Source organism: Capsicum annuum, chromosome 9 (genome assembly GCF_002878395.1).
Source record: "Capsicum annuum cultivar UCD-10X-F1 chromosome 9, UCD10Xv1.1, whole genome shotgun sequence".
NCBI classification, from domain to species: Eukaryota; Viridiplantae; Streptophyta; class Magnoliopsida; order Solanales; family Solanaceae; genus Capsicum; species Capsicum annuum.
Window position 1 is genome coordinate 210,265,164 of NC_061119.1, and position 18,739 is coordinate 210,283,902.

Below are 18,739 nucleotides of genomic sequence, written 5' to 3' on the forward strand. Positions count from 1 at the left end.
AGCCATTGTGGTGCTTTAGAACTTTTACTTCATGAAATCTCCAACTTATTGTATTATAGATTATGATGTTGGTCGTGTATCAAGAAAGACATGTTTTGTCAGTTTCCTTCTATCAAGTCCTGGGGGTACTTGTACCTAAAAATTTAGCTGTGTGCCTAGAAGTAGTGTCATGTTTTCAAGATACTCTCAGTCAAGCCATGATCTATAGAATTCGGTCAGTCTCATGGCTCAGGAAAACTCAGTAATCTCAGTAGTATTCCGTCAGTTAATGAAACTCAGTTAACCCAGTCCAGTTTAGTTTAGTTAATCATGTTCAGTGTCTATTCAAATAGGAGTTGAAATTTTCACCGAGTGAACCCAAGGATGGGAACCCACCTGTTATATGAGAGTGTGATTCTTAGAAGCAATCTTTGCGTTCCATAACTACGTAGCTAGCGTAGATTGAGATATCATAGCCTGTTATATGAAGGTAGAGGATTACTCATAGATTGTCCTTACCAGTATCGCGATATTGACACCCTTCCAATTGGGGTTACAGATTGGACCCCAACTCAGCTATATTGCGTTATTTGGGGCATATGGTTAGATGACTACTTCCTATAGTTTCAATTACAGAATCAGGACTATTAGATACAGTCATTCAGTTTAAGTAATAGAACTCAGATAGTTCTATAGAATTTAGGAATGTCAGATATAGTCAACTCAAAACAACACAGAACTCAGCTAGTTCCATAAAAAACTAGACTGTCAGATACCATCGCTCCATATTAGTTATTTCAGTTATACAGTTATCAGTACCTCATGTTATCAGTACTCAGTAATCATGTTATCATGAACTCAGTTACAGTTATTATGTATTCATGCATGCATTTTCAGGTTCATTTATTTAGTCAGTTAGTATAGTTCATGCATGTGAACCCTTTGTATTCAACCTACCTCACATGCATACCAGTACATTCAAACATACTGACACATTTGCACTATAGTGCTTTATACCATAGGTTCAAGAGCACGAGCTCCAGAGCATCAGTAGTATTCTAGTCTCAGCAGTCAGAGTTAGTAGTGAGTCCTCATCCTTTGAGGACATGACCATTACTTTATTATCTCATTAATTAATTTATTTCAGTAGTTGTAGTTAGTTTGGGACATGTCCTATCAAATTCTTGTTTAGACAGTTTAGTCAGTTAGAGGCTTTTCAGACTAGCATGTTCAGACAGTTATTTCAGTTGTTTTGGTATTGATATACCATACCTCCAAATGTTATGTTTTATCAGTTATGTTACAGTTTTGAACCTTATGGCTTTTCAACTTTTATTTCCGCATTTATACAGTATATTATGCAGTGTTCAGGTACAGATATCAGTCATGGGTTAGCTACTGGTCCTTCGGGGTCATGAGCACCGTGTAGAATTCTGAGTACTAGATTCAGGGTGTTAAAAACTTGGTATCAGAGCCTAAGGTTCAATAGAGTCCTAGGAAGTCTGAAAGCCGCATCTAGTAGAGTCTTGTACATGGGTGTGTTGCGCGCCATATTTATGTGCAGGAGGCTATGAGATATTTTAGGAACAGTTTCCCTTCTTTCAGTATTCATGTCATGCCAGTGAGCATAATCTCAAGTTAATCTCTCAGTCTGATCTATTTCTCCCTTTCTTCTACAGAACATGCCTCCCAAAAAAAAAGGGGAATCAGTCATCCCCTCGACCCGTAGATCCTTTGGGCGAACATATTTCTCATGCAGAGTTTAGAGCTATATTCACTAATCTTGCTCAGTCAGTTGCTTCTCAGAATGAATGACCAGCTGTCATTTTGGGCAACCCAGTGGCCGATTCAGCTGCAGCCAGGATTCAGGACTTTACCCGAATAAACCCTCTATTCTTTTTTGGGTCTAAGACAGATGAGGACCCTCAGGAATTTCTTGATCAAGTTTAGAAGGTTACATACATTATGGTGGTTACTCCTGGTGAGAGCACTGAGCTACCTGCATATCAGTTACAGGACGTTGCTCACACTTGGTTTAACAGTGGAAGTCAGAAAGGCCAGATGATGTAGGGCCTATTTAGTGGGAGGAATTTGTCACCACATTCTTAAATAGATTCTTTCCCCAAGAGTTAAGAGAGGCTAAGGTGTTAGAATTTATCAACCTCAGGCAGGGAAACATTACAGTGAAAGAGTATTCTCTTAAGTTTACTCAATTAGCCAGATATGCCCCTCATGTGGTTGCAGACAACAGGACCAAGATGAGTAAGTTTGTTTTTGGGGTGAATGATAGTGAGGTCAACAAGTGTAGGTCTCCAATATTGAATAGTGACATAACTTTAGCCAGGCTTATGACTCATGCTCAGCAGATAGAGGAGCAAAAGATTAAGATGAGGGAGAAACAGAATAAGAGAGCAAGGACAGGTAGTTTCAACTTTGCTCAGCCAAATCAGAAGGAGGAAACCATTCTCAGTTTCGTCCTAAGTCATCAGTTCCATCTCCTTCTTTAGCTAGTGCTCCATCTTTTAGATTTAGAGACGGTAACAGAGATAGGGTGCCATAATCTAAGTCTTAGGGTAGTGTTAGCAGTGCCCGTACCTATCCTCTTTGCCAGACTTGTGGCAAGCACTATCAGGGTATTTACAGAGCTAGCAGTGGTATTTTTTATATATGGCAAGGCAGGCCACAGAGTCAGAAATTGTCCTCAGCCAGGTCCTCAAAGTCAGCAGAACCATTCCTCAGCTCAGTCCGGTCACCCAAACCAGCAGGGTGCCACCTCCAGTGCTACTAATGGGTAACACCCAAATTGACTTTATGCTCTCCAGTCCTGACAAGATCAGGAAAATTCTCCTGATGTGGTTACTGGTATGTTACAGATCTTTTATGTGCATATTTACGCTTTGCTAGATCCAGGAGCTTCTTTGTCTTTTGTTACTCCCCACATAGCAGGCGATTTCAGAACCAGTCTCGAAATTCTAGCAGAGCCCTTTTTAGTCTCTACCCTAGTAGGTAAAACCATCATAGCCTGGCAGGTATACAGGAACTGCCCAGTGATAATATTTCAGAAAATCACTTCAGCATACTTAGTCGAATTAGAGCTGACTGATTTTGATGTCATTCTCGACATGGATTGACTTCATTCTTGCTATTCCACAGTCGACTGCAGAAATAGAGTTGTCCAATTTCAGTTTCCAAATAAGCTCGTCCTAGAGTGGGGAGGTAGTACTCCAACATTCAAAGGTTAACTTATTTTCTACCTTCGGGCACGAAAAATGATATCTAAGGGATGTGTCTATCGTCTTGTTTGAGTTAAGGACACTAGTCCTGAAACTCCCTATCTTGATTTAGTCCCACTCGTGAATGAATATTCAGATGTCTTTTTCGAAGATTTTCCAGGAATTCCTCCTGAAAGAAAAATAGACTTCGGCATTGATCTCTTTCTAGATACTCAGCCTATATCTATTTTGCCATACAGAATGGCACCATCAGAACTCATAGAATTAAAAGAGCAATTGAAGGATCTCTTAGATAAGGGATTCATCAGACCTAGTGTGTCCCTGTGAGGTGCACCAGTCTTATTCGTGTGAAAGAAAGACGGTTCTCTCAGAATGTGTATAGACTACCATCAGCCCAACAAATTCACGGTCAAGAACAAGTATCCCTTTCCCAGAATCGATGACTTATTTGACCAACTTCAGGGTGCAAGCTATTTTTCTAAGATAGACCTTAGATCAGGCTATCATCAGCTCATAGTCAGAGAATGTGACATTCTAAAAACAACTTTCCGTACTCTGTATGGTTACTTCAAATCCTTAGTTATGTCCTTTGGTCTTACCAATGCCCCAGCAGCTTTCATAGACTTGATGAACTGGGTGTTCAAGCAGTAATTGGACATGTTTGTCATAGTCTTCATAGATGACATTCTAGTCTATTCTGAAGTGAGCGTGATCATGTAGACCATCTCAGAATTGTACTTCAGGCCCTCAAAGATCATCAGTTGTTCGCCAAATTCAGTAAGTGCGAGTTTTATCTAAGGTCGGTAGCATTCCTTGGTCATATTATTTACGGTGATGGCATTAGGGTTGATCCTCAAAATACTGAAGCAGTAAGAAACTGGCCCAGACCTATCTCTCTATCAGATATTAGGAGTTTCTTGGGTTTGACTGGCTATTACAGATGTTTTTTTGAGGGATTTTCTTCTATTGCATACCCTATGTCTAGATTGACTCAGAAGAAAGTCAAGTTTCAGTGGTCAGATCCTTGTGGAAAGAGTTTTCAGGATTTAAAGACTTGACTCACCTCAACTCCAATTTTAGCTCTTCCAGATGGTCCAGATGGGTTCGTAGCGTGTTGTGATGCATCCAAAGTAGGTTTGGTTTGTGTCCTCATGCAGTATGGTAAGGTCATAGCCTACGCCTCCAGACAGCTTAAACCCCATGAGAAAAATTATCCTACTCATGATCTTTAGTTAGCCACCGTAGTCTTTGCCTTGAAGATTTGGAGGCATTATCTTTACGGAGTTCATGTAAATGTCTTCACAGATCATAAGAGTCTTCATATGTCTTTTCTCAGAAAGATCTCAATCTTCGTCAGAGAAAGTGGTTAAGCACTTGAAAGATTATGACATGAGCATCCTCTATCATTCGGGTAAGGCCAATGTAGTGGACGACGCTTTCAGTAGACTGTCTATGGGTAATATTGCTCATATGGATAACAGTAAGAAGAAGTTAGCTCAGGAAGTACATCAGCTTACCAAACGAGGTGTTCGCTTAGTCGATATAGATGAGGGTGATATATGGGTTCAGAGTAGTTCAGAATTATCTCTAGTTTCTTAGGTGAAAGAAAAGCAAGATAGAGATCCCAGTCTAGTCAAGTTTAAAGAATCAGTCAAGGATCAGAAAGTAGAGGTTTTCTCCTAAGGGGGAGATGGTATTTTGCATTGTCAGGGTCGTTTGTGTGTTCCAAGTATAGATGACTTGAGGCAACAAATTCTTACAGAAGCGAATGGTGCACGCTACTCAATTCATCTAGGGGACACTAATATGTACCACGACTTGCAGGAGATCTATTGGTGGAGTGGGATGAAAAGAGATGTTACAGAGTTTATGGCTATGTGCTCTACATGTCAGGAAGTTAAGATAGAGAATCAGAAGCCTAGTGGGTCCATACAGGAGTTCAGTATTTCTACTTTGAAAGTGGGAAGAAGTGAACATAGACTTCGTGATGGGTTTGCCTTGTACCCGTCATCAACATGATTCAGTTTGGGTCATTATAGACAGGATGACCAAATCAACTTATTTTCTTCCAGTCCATACCTCTTATTCAGTCAAGGATTATGCTAAACTCTACATCAGAGAGTCCGTCAAATTGCGCGGAGTTTCATTATCTATTCTCTCAGACAGAGGTACCCAGTTCACCTCTTATTTTTGGAAAGCATTTCAAAAGGGTCTTGGTACCCAAGTTTATCTCAGTACCGCCTTTCATCCTCAGATAGATGGTCAAGCAGAAAGGACCTTTTAGACTTTAGAAGATATGCTAAGGGTGTAGGCAATCGATTTTAAGGGTAGTTGGGATGACCACTTGCCTTTGATTGAGTTTGCATACAACAACAACTATCATTCCAGTATTCGGATGGCTCTATTCGATGCAGATCTCCAATCGGTTGGTTCGAAGTTAGTGAGGCCTCAGTCATAAGGCCTGACTTAGTATTCGATGCCTTAGAGAAAGTTTAGTTGATCATAGAAAGACTCCGGGCTGCTCAGAGCCGACAGAAGTCTTATGCAGATGTGTGTAGAAAGGAACTCGAGTTTGAGATTAGTGACTATATCTATCTAAAGATCTCTCCCATGAAGGGAGTGAAGAGATTCGGCAAGAAGGGAAAGCTCAGTCCCTGATATGTCGGTCCCTTCAAAATTCTCAGTCGATTTTGCAAGGTAGCTTATGAGCTCGAATTGCCTTCAGATCTAGCCTCAGTTCATCCAGTCTTCCATGTCTCTTTGCTCAAGAAGTGCATAGGTGACCCTGCAGTTGTAGTCCCTATTCAGAGCATAGATGTTCAGAACAACCTATCTTATAAAGATATTCCAGTCGAAATTCTCAACTTCCAAACTCGTAGACTGAGGAACTATAATACCCTGTACTTTTTCCTAGCTTGAAATCATCTCAAGAATGCTAGAAACTTACTTTTAAAGATGAATCCACTTTTGCATATGTGGTATTTTCAAGATTTTCACTTTTTGTCATATTGGAAATTCAAGTTCCCATAGTAAAATAACGCCATATTGGTCAGTGGCACACCGCGCCATAAGCTAAAATGGCAATTGTCCTTTTCCAGTGTCTCAACGCAATTTCCTTCGCATCGCGCCAAAGTTCCAGGTCACAAAAGAAGGGGCAATATGATGGCTCCGCGTTGTGCCATCCCTCAATTTCCCAATTGTCAAAAATCCAGTGACACGGCGCGATAGCGCCACATCACACCAAGGGTCCAATTCAGGAAATTTTCATTAAAACTACAAGATGCGTCCAGGGTTAAAAGGGTTAATTTCCCACCCCTAATTAAGCCTTTTAACACGTGATTTAGCCACTTGTCACCCAAAATACACTCTCTTCTCTCAAAAACCTCTTAAGAACAACCTAGGGCTTTTCATAAAAGGTTCAAAATCAAGAATTTCCTCCGTTAATCTTCGTGTATTTATGAACCAAGGTATGTATAGTGTTCATTAATGGACTCTTTTCATCCATGAAGCCCAAGAATCCCTTTTCTAAATTCAAGTATGGATTTTCTTTTAAATTTCATGATTGGACTGCTCTTGTTCATATGGATAATGAGAAATTGAATTCTACTCTATATTGAGTGATAAATTCTATGTGGGTTAAATTATTATAGATATAGATTCATGCAAACCTATGACTAAACCCTTGAATGATGAGATTAGAATTAAACCATGATGTTTAATTATTATACAATGATGGTTACATGTACCATGCCTACAATATGTTTGGTTCAATTCCTAGATGAAGGAAAAGTGCCTAACTAGCATGATACCATAAAATCCCCATGTATGTACAAGTTATGCCTATCATATGTTTTGATGAAATGCTTCTATAAATGTATTATCGATTATGATATTAGTTATATATTCAAGTAAGTTATGCTTGGTCAGTTTCCTTCCATCGAGTCCTGGGGGTACTTGTACCCGAAACATTAGCTGTGTGCCTAGAGCCATGTCATATTTTTACGATACTCTCAGTCAAGCTATGCTCCTTAGACTTTAAACAGTCTTATGACTCAGAAAATCTCCATGATCTCATGAACTCAGTCAGTTGTCAGATATCAGTAGTATTCCATTAGTCAATGGAATTCAGTAACTCAGTCTATGTTCAGTTTAGTAAATCATTTTCAGTGTCTATTCAGATGGGAGTAGAAATTAGCACCGAGCGAACCCAAGAATGGGAACTCACCTGTTATATGAGGGTGTGATTCTTAGAAGCAATCCTTGCAATCCAGAACTATGTAGCCAGCATAGGTTGAGACATCATAGCCTGTTATATAAGGGTAGATGAAATGGCTTAACCTGCTATATAAGGGTTCCTACCATTCTCATTAGAGTTACCTGTTTTATTATGGTCACTCACAGTTTGTCCTTACCAGTGACGCGGTATTGACACCCTACGAATCAGGGTACAGATTGGACCCCAGCTCAGCTATTATAGCACATTTGGGGCATGTCGGTTAGATGAATACTTTTCATAGTTTTATGTTACAGAATCAGGACTGTCAGATACAGTCAATTAGTCTCAGTAATAGAACTCAGATATTTCTTCAGATTTCAGGACTGTCAGATATAGTCAACTCAGATACAATACAAAACTCAGATAGTTCCATCAGATTCAGGACTGTCATATACAATCACTTATGTTATCAGTTATTAGAATTCAGTCATTAGTTATGTTAGTCATCAACATACTCATGTTATCATGATTTCAGATATAGTTACTATATATGTATGCATGTATTCTCACGTTCATATTAGTCAGTTAGCCAGTATTGTTCGTGCATATGAACCCCATGCATTTAGGCTACCTCACATGCATACCTATACATTCAAAGTACTGACGCATTTGCACTATGGTGTCTTATACCATAGGTTTAGAGACACGAGCTCCAGAGTATCAGTAGATTCCAGATATCAGCAGTCAGAGTTAGCAGTGAGTTCTCATCCTTCGAGGACATGATTATTTCCCTATTATCTCATTAATTATTTTATTAGTTGGATTTAGTTGAGGATATGTCCCATCAACTCCTTACTCAGACAATTCAGTCAGTTAGAGGCTTTCTAGACTATCATGTTTCAGACTTCAGTTTTTTCAGTTTTGTTTTGGGTATTCTATTACCCCACACAGATGTTATATCATTCAGATCATGTTCAGAATTAAACCTTATGGCCTTTTAGTTCATGTTTCTGTATTATTCAGTATATTATGCGGTATACAAGTACAGATATCAGTCATGGGTTAGCTTATGATCCTTCGGGGTCATGAGCATCGTGTAGCATTTCAGGTACCAGATTCGAGGTGTTACAGGAACAAAGAAGTCCTTCTAGTCAAAGTTCTTTGATAAAATCAGTTCATTGAGGGAGCTACTCGAGAAGAAGAAGCAGACATGCAGACCAAGTATCCTCACCTCTTCTCCGCAAACTCAGATCTAGATCAAGGTAACAGTTCTCCTTAAGCTTTTTAGTTTCATGTTTAGATTTCAGTGACAAGCTTGGTATCTATTTCATGTTCAGAATTCCATTATAAACTTGGTATTAAATATCATTGCATATTCAGTCATGCATTCATGTATTAGTTCAGTTATATAATCATGCATCAGACATGCATTCTCATTGTGAGAACCTTAGTTCATTAGAACACTCAGTCATCCATTCATAAATCAGTTACCCATGCATCAGATATGCATGTTCGGTATAATATATTTAGTTATCAGTCATGTCAGTCATGAGATCATGTTTCAGTTGTTTATGTTCAGTACGTACGTCAGTTTATCTTCCCCCCTCTCACTCAGTCTCATTCGAGGATGAATTTTCTCAAGGGGGAGATTTTGTAATACCCCATATTCGACCTAGTTTGAAATCATCCGAATAATGTTAGAAACTTACTTTGAAAGATGAACCCACTTTTATACATGTGGAATTTTTAATATTTTCACTTTTTGTTGAGTGGAAAATTGAATAAGCTTTCCATCGATACCCATTTCATCAAAATCCGGTATCGGGATAGAAAGTTATGGTTGAAATACAAAAAGCAGTCAAAACTGCCCAGGTGCGATGGTGAAGGCCGATAGACCATCGACCTAGCGACGGACCGTCGCCCAAACCGTCGCAACGGAGGCAGTGAGACCACATTCTGCCTAAGGGCGATGGCTTAGACTGACGGACCATCAAGCTAGAGACGGACCGTCGCCCAAGCCATCGTAGGAGAGGCAGTGAACCCCTATTCTGACCAGGTGCGACGGTCAGTACAGACGGACCGTCGACCCAGCGATGGACCGTCGCACCCACCGTCGCATATTTTATTCAGCTATTTTAAGTCATTTTAAAAATGTTTTTTCTGGTCTTTTACCACCCTATCTAGTACCTAATAATATCAGATCAAGGCTCGTAAGTTCATTATCCATCTATAACATCAAATTAGGGTTTTCTCACAAAGATAATCCCCAAGAACAAGATCCAAATCCTTCTTCAAGAAACTAAGAGATTCAATTTCTTCAAGTCTAAGGACTTCAAGAAACTCATAATCAAGGTATGTCATGTGTTGATTCATGGGTCTCTTTCACCCATTAAGTTCAAGAATCTCTTTTCAAAATCCTAGATTTGTGTATTTATGAATATTTATGATTTAGATTGAATTGAAACTCATGTTCACGATGTTGTAGGGTTCTGATTCATGTTTTAAATTTCATATTCCAATGATTGACCCTAGTATATGAAGATTTGTATAATAATCATGATAAACCCTTAAATTTACATGTTGATTGATGTATCCATGATTATTAGATGTGTTGATGATTGTATAACTAAATCATGTTCCCCATGTGTTCGATTAAATGCCTATGTGAAGGAAAAGTGCCATACTAGTATGATAATATGAAATCCCCATTCATGTAAAAGTTTATGCATGTCTAGTGTTTGGTGAAATGTCTTAGTCAATGAATTATGGATATATGTGTAGCCATTATGGTGCTTTAGAACTTGTACTTCGTGAAATCTCCAACTTATTGTATTATGGATTGTGATGCTGGTCATGTATCAAGAAAGACATGCTTTGTCAGTTTTCTTCTATCAAGTCCTGGGGGTACTTGTACCCAAAAATTTAGCTGTGTGCCTAGAATCAGTGTCATGTTTTCAAGATACTTTCAATCAAGTCATGATCCATAGAATTTGGTCAGTCTCATGACTCAGGAAAACTCAGTAAGCTCAGTAGTATTCAGTCAGTCAACGGAACTCAGTTAACCCAGTCCAGTTTAGTTTAGTTAATCATGTTCAGTGTCTATTCAAATAGGAGTTGAAATTTGTATCGAGTGAACCTAAGGATGGGAACTCACCTGTTATATGAGGGTGTGATTCTTAGAAGCAATCCTTGCGTTCCATAACTATGTAGCCAGCGTAGGTTGATATATCATAACCTATTATATGAGGGTAAATAAGGTGGCTTAACCTGTTTATGGGGGTTCCCACCATTCTCACTAGAGTTACCTGTTATATGAGGGTTACTCACAGATTGTCCTTACCAGTTGCGCAGTATTGACACCCTTCCAATTGGGGTTACAAATTAGACCCCAACTCAGCTATATTGTCTTATTTGGGGCATGTCGGTTAGATGAATACTTCACACAGTTTCAGTTATAGAATCAGGACTATCAGATACAGTCATTCAGTCTAAGTAATAGAACTCAGATAGTTCTACAGAATTTAGGAATGTCAGATACAGTCAACTCAAAACAACATGGAACTTAGCTAGTTCCATTAGAACCTAGACTGTCAGATACTGTCGCTCCATATTAGTTATTTCAGTTATACAGTTATCAGTACCTCATGTTATCAGTACTCAGTAATCATGTTATCACGAACTCAGTTACAGTTATTATGTATTCATGCATGCATTCTCACGTTCATGTTATTTAGTCAGTTAGTATAATTTATGCATGTGAACCCTTTGCATTCAGCCTACCTCACATACATACCAGTATATTCAATCGTACTGACGTATTTGTGCTATGGTGCTTTATACCATAGGTTCAGAAGCACGAGCTCCAGAGCATCAGTAACATTCCAGTCTCAGCAGTCAAAGTTAGCAGTGAGTCCTCATCCTTCGGGATATGACGATTACTTTATTATCTCATTAATTAATTTATTTCAGTAGTTGTAGTTAGTTTGGGACATGTCCCATCAACTTCTTGTTCAGACAGTTTAGTCAGTTAGAGGCTTTTCAGACTAGCATGTTCAGACAGTTATTTCAGTTGTTTTGGTATTGATATACCATACCTCCAGATGTTATGTTTTATCAGTTATGTTAAAGTTTTGAACCTTATGGCTTTTCAACTTTTATTTCCGCATTTATACAATATATTATGCAGTGTTCAGGTACAGATATCAATCATGGGTTAGCTTGTGGACCTTCGGGGTCATGAGTACCGTGTAGCATTTCGGATTCCAGATTCAGGGCATTACAACTCCATATCCGTCCGTCTAGGATCATTTCCTCGGTAAGCTACAAGTATATCATGTCGTGTCTAATCACATTTCTTCAATACTTCTCTAACTATCTTTATTTCTCCTCAATTTCACCATAGCCAACCTCTAACATCTTCTTACCGAGTTTTCTGTGCTAATTTAAAAAGAAAATAATAGAGAATGATAAAATTGAAGAAAGGATAGTAGAAAAGATATATAATAATAATAATAATAATAAAAAACTAATATGAAAAACTACACAATGATCGATTACGTACTAACCTTCTATTGTTATTCTCGACCTTCATATTATCCTGTCTAGGATCATAGTCTCGATAACGTGCACAAATATTGTCTTATCTAATCAACGCTCTTTAATACTTCTTTAGTCTAACCTCCCCTAAAGTCCTTCATAATCAACCTCCCTTGTTACCTCTTTTATTCACAAAATTGAAAAGAGGTAACAAGGGAGATACAATTAAAAGATACAAATAAGTTTATCAATTAAGTGGGCCCTATAATTTTTAAAAATTGGTTAAAAGTAATATATTGTTTCCATTTTTTATTTTTACACGTTTACCCCAACAACTGTAAAAATTGTCTCAACAACTATAGAAGTTTTCCCAATAATTATAGAAGTTGTTCGATAACTGTGTAAAATTGGTGAACAATAGAATAGTTATTGGGACAACTAATGCGTTGTCGAACAACTGTGTGCAGTTATTTGAAGGACTTGACCCATCTAACTTAATTAATATTATGGAACTCCTTTGTTATTTTTAATTGGTTGGAAACTTGAGAGGCGTTCTCACCTCATTTTTTTCAAGTATACTTCATACTCTCTTTGTTTTAAAATAGCTGATCTTTATTGACTTGACATTTTCATTAAAAAATATTTATTAGGAGTTTACAATAACAACAATAATATATCCACTGCAGTGATGGAATCAGAATTTTCATTGAGGGGGTTCAGAAGTAAATATACAGACTAATCGAAGAGAGTTCAACATCTACTATATATACATAAAAATATTTTTGATTATGTAAAAATAGTATAATTTTCCGACGAAGGGGGTTCGCATGAACCCTCTGAAATCAATGTGGCTCCGCCACTGACCCATTGTATTCCTACAAAGTGGGGTTTGGGGAGGGTAAAGTGTACGCAGTCCACACCATTACCTCAAATAAAGTAGAGAGGCAGTTTTCGATAGACCCCCGACTCAGGAAATATAATAATATAATAAACAAAAAATATAAAAGCACACAATAAAATAAGATAACACACTGCTAGATGATAAAGAGAATTAAGACACCCACAAGGTATTACTATAATCTGTCTATCCAAAATCATAGACATCATTGAAACATTATGAACAAGAAACTTCAGGCATATATACAAACAAAGCACTCGCCCTACTATAACGACCGGACATCTATTCACTAACCATCTACTCTAATCCCTGTCCTCCACACCTTTCTAGCAAGGATCATGTCCTCCATAAATTGTAACGGCTTCATATCATACCTAATGATTTCCCTATAATATTTCTTTGGCCTATTTTTGCCTCGCATAAAATCATCTATTGCCAGTCTCTTACACCTCCATACAAGAGAACCCATGCACCTCATCATCACTTGTTTGAGTTATCGCAACTTCACTTTTCGCATCTTGTCCTCCACCAAAATCACTCTCGCCTTCTTCCAAATAATCTCATTTCTAACCAAAACTTTTCTGGTAAGTGTGCACATCCATTACAACATCCTCATCTCTGTCATCTTCAACTTTTGAATGTGGTAGTTTTAACTGGCCAGCATTCTGCGCCATACAACATAGCCGGTCATACTATCACTCTGTAGAACTTATCTTTAAGCTTAGGAGACACCTTTTTATCACACAAGATTCCCGAAACGAACCTCCATTTCAACCACCATGCATGACATCCTTGTCAATCTCACCATTTTCCTGAATCATAGACCCAAGATACTTGAAACTCTCCCTCTTCAGAATGACCTGAGAATTCAGTTTCACTACCAAGTCAACCTCATGCGACAAATCACTAAACTTACATTCCAAGTACTCCATCTTGATCCTACTCATTCTAAATTCTTTAGACTCAAAGAGTCTGTCGTCAAACATTCAACTTATCATTAACTCCTTTCCGAGTCTCGTCAATCAGTATGACATCATCAATAAATAATATACACTAAGACACCTACCCTTGAATATTTCATGTCAAAACATCCATCACCAAGAAAAATAAAAATGGGTTAAGAGTTGATGTCTGGTGCAACCCTGTCAAAATAAAAAAGTGCTTTAAATCTCCTCATATTATCCTCACACGACTCTTCTCTCCGCCATACATATTTTAAATCGACCTAGTGTACGCCACGAGCACCTCTCTAGCCTCCAAGCACCTCCACAGAATCTCTGTCATATGCTTTCTCAAGATCAATGAACACCATGTGCAAGTTCTTCTTCCTCTTCAAGTAGTCGAGTGACTTGATATGAAATCAAATTGATTCTCGAAAATTGTCATGATCCTCTTCAGCCTCAATTCTATCATTCTTTTTCAAACCTTCATAGTATGACTCTACCACTTTATTTTACCAAATTAACTTTATTAATTTAGTGATAGAAATAATATTGAAAGAACAATAATACAATTCTATTAATTTCATAAATAAGATAATTAAATTAAAATAAATATTTTTAATAAGAAACCAACTACAACAAAATGAAGAGAGTATTTAGCAAAAAAAAAAATAAAAGTATCCTCCATGTACAACAAAAGTTAAAAGTTGGCGTGACGCAATCTAATACACACGCAAAGGTTAAAGTTTCAAATGGTACAAGAAACGAATCTGGCAAATTACCCAACTGTCAACATTATATGCACAGATCTCTCTCTAGATATAACAAAATAACCCCCACCGAAGACTCTTAAAAACCATTTATTAGCAACACTTGTTTGTGTTTTGGTGTTACTATTGTGCTTATCTACATTGAATTGTTCATTAATTACCCTAATCTTGAAAAATATAACCGAAAGTTTTACGTTTTGGGTATTCAAGAATTCCACCTTTTTCAAAGATTTTGAGGACACTGATGTGGATTCTTGATTTATTGTGATGGTTTTGGTATTTCAAGAATTGGGTTGTTGGAAAAGTTGTGATCTTTGATTTGGGGTTGTGAGAATTTTGTGTTTCTTGGTTTAAGTGGGCATGTAGTGTGAGAATTTGGTGTTGTTTTTCGTCTTTTTGATAATATGGGGTTTTAGATATAGTTGAGTTTTGATTGAATCTTGATTCAAGCGGGAATGTTGGGTGTCAGGTGAATGAATGAGCTGAGACACTGTTTGGTATAGTCTTGATATTTCAAGAATTGGGTTGCAATAAAGTTGTGATCTTTGATTTGAGGTTTGGAGAATTTTGTGTGTTTTTTGGATATGGGGTTTTAGAAATTGGACCATATAGTTGAGTTTTGTGTGAATCTTGGTTGGGCATGTTGGGTGTCAGGTGAATGAGCTGCAATAGTGTAATCGTATTGCCATTTCAAGAATTGGGTTGTCATAAAGTTGTGATCTTTGATTTGGGTTTGTGAGAATTTTGTGTTTTTTTGATTGATATGAGGTTTTAGAGATTGGACAATATAGTTGAGTTTTGATTGAATCTTGATTTAAGTGGGCATGTAGGTTCAGGTGAATGAGCTGCAATTTTGGGTAACTGGAGAGAATCAGTTACTTTTTTTGTTGTTATATAGTTGGCATTGTTTGATTCTTTACAAGTGAATTTGGGTTTGATATTTGTTGGAATCTTTGGTTGGGTGTAGCTGGCATGTTTGGTTGCTTCAAGGAGTTGAAATTTGTTGATTTTTTAGCTATAGAACAATTTTGTTGAGTATGTCTGGTGGAACACCTGTTAGTAATGGTGGATATGTGAGGCAAAGGGTTAGTCAAGGATATGGTTCGAGTAGTGATGATCTTGAGGATGATGCTTGTTCTAGATTTGTATCACCATCACATTCCTTTCTGAGGACGAGAACATGGACTGAGATTTTAGAGAATTTTCTTTGGATTGCTTCTGCAGTTTTCATTGTATACTATGGTGATCGGCATCATAATATGATATTCCTTATGTGGCATGATGATCGAATTAGGAGGTGAGTCTACTACTTCAATTTCTGCTTTGAAGCAACATATTTGATGTTCTGTGTATTGCATAATTGTTTTCCCACCTAAAGTGAAGAAAGTAAAAAAGAGAGGGATAAATAAATAAACGTGGAACGATAGGTTATCAATAATTATATCTCAATTCCAGACGAGGATAGGTTAAAGGAAATATAGATTAGTCGTTTACTAATATACTACTGCCTGAATAGTTAGTAGATTGCTCTTGTTTGATGCTTTTAGCTCACATTAGATGAAGGGATAGATGTAGCTAATGTTTTGCCTACTGTGCTTGATAGGTAGTTACTGGCATATAGTTTCCTTGGATTCGACTGATTGGTTTTAGACTGGCTTATGTAAATCATGTCAAGTTTGCTTCGAGTTATTAGTTGAAAGATTTACAGACAACCTATTTCTTTGAATGAATTGATATGTTTGTTTATAATGATTTTATCCTATAGCATTGCAAAAATGATAAGCGCATTCTAGTGCTTCAAGTAACTTATTTTTCTGTTTCAAGGCACTCGAATAATTAGATGTGATGAATGTCTAGGAGCACATTATTTGTTAGTCATCTTTAATATATGGGTCCTTCGGGTTGGATTCATTTGACACTCCCAATGAGTTGGTAATGCACCTTTTGGTAAGTACTAAAATTCTCCTTTAGTTGAATGATGAAGTCTAGGAAGTAATCTATTAAACCTCTTTGGAGATGAAAACACTGCATCAGGTGTAGGCTACCGGGTTGTCCTGTCCTCATCACTTAGGGGTGCAGCCACTCCCCGAACCCTGCGGGATGTTTTGTGCACCGGATTTTCCTGCCCTTATCACTTTTAATTGTACTCCAGATCCAAGAAATAAAACATATGCGTAGGGAATAGAGGAATGCAAGGGGAAATGTGGTGCATTTGTATTTTGGATCTTTTGGATTCATCATATATAAAGCTCAACAAGTGCTTAATATTTTCTTCAACCACTGATGCTTTTGGACCGTGTAATTTCACTTCCATGTCTCCTTTGAAAGCCTTATGTTAAAATCTCGACAAGTTGAGAAATGAAAGATTGAATGTTTAGCATCATGAACTTAGTTCATAATCTATTGGGTAAAGATGTCATTTTAACACAAATATTTAATCTGGTGAAGAGCAACTATTCAAAAATGTTTTTGTAGAACCGCGGATACAAATATATCCAAATATCTCTGTAGATATGAAATATCTAAATTGTTAAATCTGTTTGTACTTGCACGCTTTCGTATCTGTTTCCCGCCATTTCTACGGAGTTCGTTTGTGTTAGGGTCTTATGACTTGGCAAATTGTAGCTGTTAACCTGCTAGTAACATGCATGTCCAGGAATCACTAGCTGCTTGACTTTTTCACTTTTAATGCCTTGAGCAAATGCATCTTTCACCATTTTGGCCATGACGTCGGAGCTTTCTGTTGTTTTGATATCTTCATATCAAGTACCTTCATTGATTCTTCACATCTCCGCTGCAGAATACCATTATACATTGGGATGTTTGGTGTTGGTTTGAATGTTTTATTTTTCATATATACAAGTATATTGGCTTTGGGCGTCCGGAAGTCCTACGAGATGTGGGAGATTTCCAGTACAGCTGCACTGCCCTTCATCACTATGCTTGGGATCCTATCTTTCCTCTTGTAAGAGACATTACGATCACATGAATTACACATGCATTCAAATAATAACATACAGATATAGTTTCAATTCAAACGTTTAGATCAAATGAGACTGTTTTGGTAAAAGAACAAGTCATTTGTTTCAGGTTTTGTTATGCTCTCTGGCCGATATGGAGCTTGTTGACCCTTCCTCTTGTGGTATGTCCTGAATTTTGCTAAACATGATTTATTTCCTTCCACTATTACTGTCCCTTTATGTTACCGATTTACCAGTAGAACACTTTCGAGTTGTTTGATGGATAAACAGTTTACCAGATTGAAATAACTCGATGTAAAAGAATCAAATGACGATGGTGCCCCATGGGCTTTGGTTTAGTGGTAAGAACGCAGTAAGTGATGTGTGGCTTAACATCCATGGTTTGAATCCTGCTGCATTATTCACCATGTTTTGAACCGTGTGCCACTGGCAATCTGCTCATTCATTAAAACCATCATACCTAGAGTAATCCGACAAGTGGGGTCAGGGGAGAGTAGAGTGTACATAGACGGCCTTATATCTAACTTGTAGAGATAGATAGACTGTTTCCAATTGTCTCTCGGCAATTTTTTTTCTTTTTAAAAAGGAATCATCTATTTTTAGCGCATCATTTGCGGGACCACTTCTTTTCCATTTGTTGTTTAACTTTCTAGTTTCTTAAATCTGATTGAACAACATTACCTTGTCTTCTATGTTTTGCAGTTCACTCTATTCATGGCTTGCATGGTTATAATGCCATATTTGGTTCTCGGGAGATTCAAGGCGCAAACTGATTTGCTTCGTACAGATTAGACACGTCGTTTTAACAAGGATAGTTTTACATCTCACTGACTTTAGCTGAAGGCATATACGAGTTATGAACGATTCAAGATCCATTTCAGTTGTTCAAAGTTCGTTTTTTGAACGAATAGTTTTGGAATGAAGTAAATATTTGTAGGTTTTGATGAGATAGTGTTTCAGAAGTGCATTGGATTGTATAAGATTTTGCAACATACATGCTGAACAAGAGTGAAATTGTTCCACTCATGAACTATGCAATCTTGTAATGACTAGTTCTACCACTTCTTTTTTCTTGATGATTGAGAAATTTTTGAGAGTTGGTGGCATGCAGAACAATTTTTGGTGTATTTGGTGTAAAATTAGTTCGCCTTGATACCCTTCTCGATTTAACTACCGGATATTTAT

The 18,739-nt window shown here is 37.6% G+C and overlaps 1 protein-coding gene across 2 annotated transcripts; it reads left to right on the forward strand.

Annotated features, from left to right (window-relative positions):
• The first annotated feature begins 14,500 nt into the window (after positions 1 to 14,500).
• On the forward strand, positions 14,501 to 18,707 carry LOC107848083. Of its 2 annotated transcripts, none has more exons than XM_016692755.2 (4): positions 14,501 to 15,870; positions 17,374 to 17,538; positions 17,664 to 17,715; positions 18,257 to 18,707. In XM_016692755.2, exons 1-4 carry the CDS (start codon positions 15,611 to 15,613, stop codon positions 18,344 to 18,346), a joined length of 567 nt encoding a protein of 188 aa, XP_016548241.1. In that variant the 5' UTR covers positions 14,501 to 15,610; the 3' UTR covers positions 18,347 to 18,707. The 2 variants fall into 2 exon arrangements, with proteins under 2 accessions (XP_016548241.1, XP_016548242.1); XM_016692756.2 differs by having other exon boundaries at positions 14,532 to 15,870; positions 17,437 to 17,538.
• Positions 18,708 to 18,739: the final 32 nt, after the last annotated feature.